This window comes from Pygoscelis adeliae, unplaced genomic scaffold (assembly GCF_000699105.1).
Source record: "Pygoscelis adeliae isolate BGI_AS28 unplaced genomic scaffold, ASM69910v1 Scaffold171, whole genome shotgun sequence".
NCBI lineage: Eukaryota > Metazoa > Chordata > Aves > Sphenisciformes > Spheniscidae > Pygoscelis > Pygoscelis adeliae.
The window spans coordinates 301,822-305,518 of record NW_008824186.1 but is presented as its reverse complement, the minus strand read 5'-3'; the positions used below and the strand labels follow the sequence as shown (position 1 = coordinate 305,518).

The window sequence follows — 3,697 nt, the reverse complement described above, 5'->3', positions numbered from 1 at the left end:
CGCTTATCCCCAAACCAACGCTGGCTCTTTTCTCAGCGAAGCCGGCACGAGCAGAAAGGCAGACAGACAGACAGGTGGGGGGACAGACTGAAGGGATAAAAACTTATTAAGGATGCTATAAAGCAGCTGGGTGAGGATGTGGAGCCGAGAGACAGGCTGCTCATGAAGCTGGAGATAACCTGGCTGGCATGGTGGGGAGGAAGGTGACGGCAGGGAGGAAGGTGACATGAGCAGCCAGGGGTTGGGAGAGCATGAAATGGGGGAGGAAAAAGGATAAACTCCTTCAGCGACTGCACAGGGTCACATGCTGCTGGGCACATTTTGGGGTTTGCTGCTGTCCTTTTTTTGCCCTAAACAAGGGCTTTGTTATTCAAGAGTCAATTTAAATTGCTGTATGAAATCTTCCCTTTCCTGTTTGGATTAAAAATGCATATATGGATGTGGGGGTGGTGGGAGATAGGAAGAAATGAATGCTGATGGACTTTTATTTTCTGCAAAAGTATTTCTTTGGCTGTTTTTAGCACATCTTCTAGTTTTGACCTTCTCCAGCTCCAGAAAGGAGTTTCACGTGGAGGCAGACTGTTCCTAAACCTCTCCTCACTTCCCTGCTAGCTATATCCTTTCCTCCTTGCGCTTTCACTGGATACAAAAATTTTAAGCAGTTACTGATAGAAATACAAATTGAACCAAGCAGAGCTCTCTAGTGCCTCCCGACGTCTCCCTTGCTTAGGCAACACTGCAAATATTGCATTGGCTGGTAATAACGCCCAAACTTTTTACCAGTGGGAAGACATTCATCCCACCCCTGCAAGCAAAGCACAAGGCACAACTACTCCAGGTTACCCTGCATCATAGAAACACTGTTTCAGCTACAGCACCCAAAAGGCAGAAATCCACTCTAAAAAAGACACCGTTAAGGGGTACAAACTGGCCACATCACAGGTAACAGCCTCCACTTCGCAACCTCTCTCCCCAGCCCTGACTTCAGCCCTCAGGAGAGTCTGCTGGAGCATCCCTAGGTCGGGACGCTGCTTACCATCGGCAACTTTAGATGTTTTGGGGCTTTCCTCTGGTGCCACAGAGCTCCTGGCAAGCGATGCCCACCTCCGGATGGGGCTCCGGCAGGTTGGGGGCTCCAGCAGTAAGGTCTGTCCTTCATTCACTTCAGCGTTCAACGAGTCGCCATAAAAATCAGACTCCACCTCAGAGCTACAGGGGAAAAAGGGCAAGATGGAAAGAAAGTGGGACATGTCAGAAGATGCACAGCATGGAGGTATTCGTTCCCCTTCAGTGCAACGAGCACCCATGTCAGCCCTGACAGTCATGCGGGCAGCAGAGAAATAGACGTTTTGCAGCCAGAGCTGACGTCCTTATTTCGCATTTTTCATTGTTGTTATTACAGGACTGTAATTTGCAGTAGGTGCTACACAGCTGAGATATCCCTATTCCCATCAGATTTCTGCTGCCGGGATTCGTACCCACAACCACTACATTCAGCACCTGGAATCAAACTGGCATCAAGAGAGACTTGGGGTGAAACACCACACTGCTCGGTTAGCAGGGATGGGCCCTTCTGCCTGCAAGGATGTACCAAGATGAAGAAAGGGAAACAGCAGCATCTGCAATGCCATAATCCACCTAGAAGCAAGGCATGAGGGTTAAAACTCTACACTTTTCACCTTTTTCCCCACAGATTTTTGGAAATAAGAGGCATGCCGTAGGGAACTTGCGGGAGGCCAAATCCAGGGCAGCCCGCTCCGACCGCGAGGTGGGCTTCACCCACCAATTCAATACAGTTATTGCTGGATCTCACCTCATCTCCCGTCTGGGACCTGGAACCAGCTCCCCTCTCCGGGCAGCAGTGACTGCCAAGTGCCTGTCACTTGGCAAGCAGCGGGGGAGGCGCAGCCCCCTCCTACAACGCGGATGCCTCTGCACTGGCACTGCTGGCAGAAGATAAAGCCAAGGAGGGTGAGGAAATGCTGAGGGGTGGGAAGCTCTCCTAGCCTTCAGCAGTTTGGGGGAACCCATGCTGGAAATCATGCAGCATCAGCCATTTCGACCCTGAGGTGACAGATGATGCCACGCTGGCATCTGTGGCTCGGATGAGACCTCTGTAAAACTCAGGTATTTTGTTATTGCAAAACTTGGGTATTTTTGTTATTGCACCAGCATGATTTCTTATCGTGTGTCGGGCACCTCACGGAGCCATGGGGAGTGTTTTGGACCACAGCAAGCTGCTGCACTTGGCCTGGACCCCACTTCTGGGTGCTGCAACACAGGATGAGGAGGGAGCCCAGAGAGGAGGGGTAAGGACAGCCACTGGCCCAGTAAACAGGGCTTAGGCAAGAAGTTGGAGGAAATTGTAAGCATCAGTCTAGCGAGGAGAAGACTGAGTGAAGCTAGGCAAACAGCCTTCAAACATGCAAAAGGCACCTATAGGAAATAAGGAAATGAACTCTTCGGGAGCCACTGGGACAGCCGATTGAACAGCGAGCGCAATGAGGCACCTGAGCTGGTCACAGAGGCAGATTTTGGTATCCCCTTCCTTAAATGTAATTAAAAATATGCCACACAAACACATGTGAATGGCACACACATCGTGACCTTGCCTCTGGGCAGGAGAACGACCATTTGAGGTGATTATTAGTCCTTTTTTCAATAATCATGGGATTACTTTCATCTCTAAAGGCCAGACTGTAGGGAACAGGTACTTTCAGGTTTTCTGATATGACCACATTCCCACTGCCATAAATAAGCATGCCACCATCCCACTCAGCCTATTTTTAATGCAAACAATACTGCTAACCTAATTCATAGATTTATTGTGATGATTAATAGCTCTACCTTAAAAAAGAGGATCTTACGCCATGAGTAATCCTGTTGGTGTGGCAGGAGAAAGCTGTTTCGTGTTTATATAGCACGGCCTTGTAGAAAGTAAAGATTTATTGTAACAGCCCAAGGCACAGCCAAGGAAACAGGAGGAAGAAGAGCTAAAGCAAAGGCCAAAGACAGTATAAAGCCAGGGTAAATGCCATATGGGTAGTGGCCGCCAGTCCTGCACCCCTGCTTCACCCAGATCAAACCAGCAGTGCTGGGAGGCCAGGGCCAGCAAAGCAGCGAGGATGGGAGCACAGCTTCAGGTGCGTTGCTCTCTCAGTAGGCTGAATCAGAGTGGCCTTAAATTTCTCCACTAACACATACTTTTTAGGTGTCTTTCAAGCTGTGTCAAGCATACAGATAGATATTAAAAAAATAAATATATGAAGTCTTTGATAGCTGAGATACTGTGTGGATGGGGAGATACCACACTGAGATTGGGCAGAGTGCCACACAAGAAAAAGAAAAAGACCTGCCATTAACATTGATTGATACATTTCTGTTTTAAAAAGCAAAATGTTTATTTTCCTTGGCTGGCAAGGATGTAAGTGCTCCGAAGCTTCTCCTCTGATCTCTGCTTGATAGGTGGTCATTATTCACAAGTACCTAAAGCCTGAATTGCAAAGCTGTGTCACGAGCTGGTTGTTTTCCCCATCCCACCGAGTGCCCTGCAGCCATCTCAGCAGTGCCATTTCTCACTTGCTATTTCTCTCATCCCCCCTTTTTAGGCAGGGGCTGGCCTGCTGGAGCGGTGTGAGGTGAAGGGCGCCCGAGCTGCCACAGCAGCGGGAAGCTGACCGCGGAGCTGCTGGCACCA

At 49.2% G+C, this 3,697-nt stretch overlaps 1 protein-coding gene across 1 annotated transcript in view; it reads right to left on the bottom strand.

Moving 5' to 3' along the window:
* The window catches only part of MICALCL (MICAL C-terminal like), a 39,933-nt gene that overhangs the window by 28,708 nt on the left and 7,528 nt on the right, over positions 1 to 3,697 (bottom strand). Inside the window, exons 3-4 of the mRNA XM_009334568.1 lie at positions 1,592 to 1,638; positions 1,037 to 1,209 (exon numbers count right to left, since the gene is read on the bottom strand). Of these exons, the coding sequence (XP_009332843.1) occupies positions 1,037 to 1,209; positions 1,592 to 1,638 (220 nt within the window). The remainder of the gene's footprint in view (positions 1 to 1,036; positions 1,210 to 1,591; positions 1,639 to 3,697) is intronic.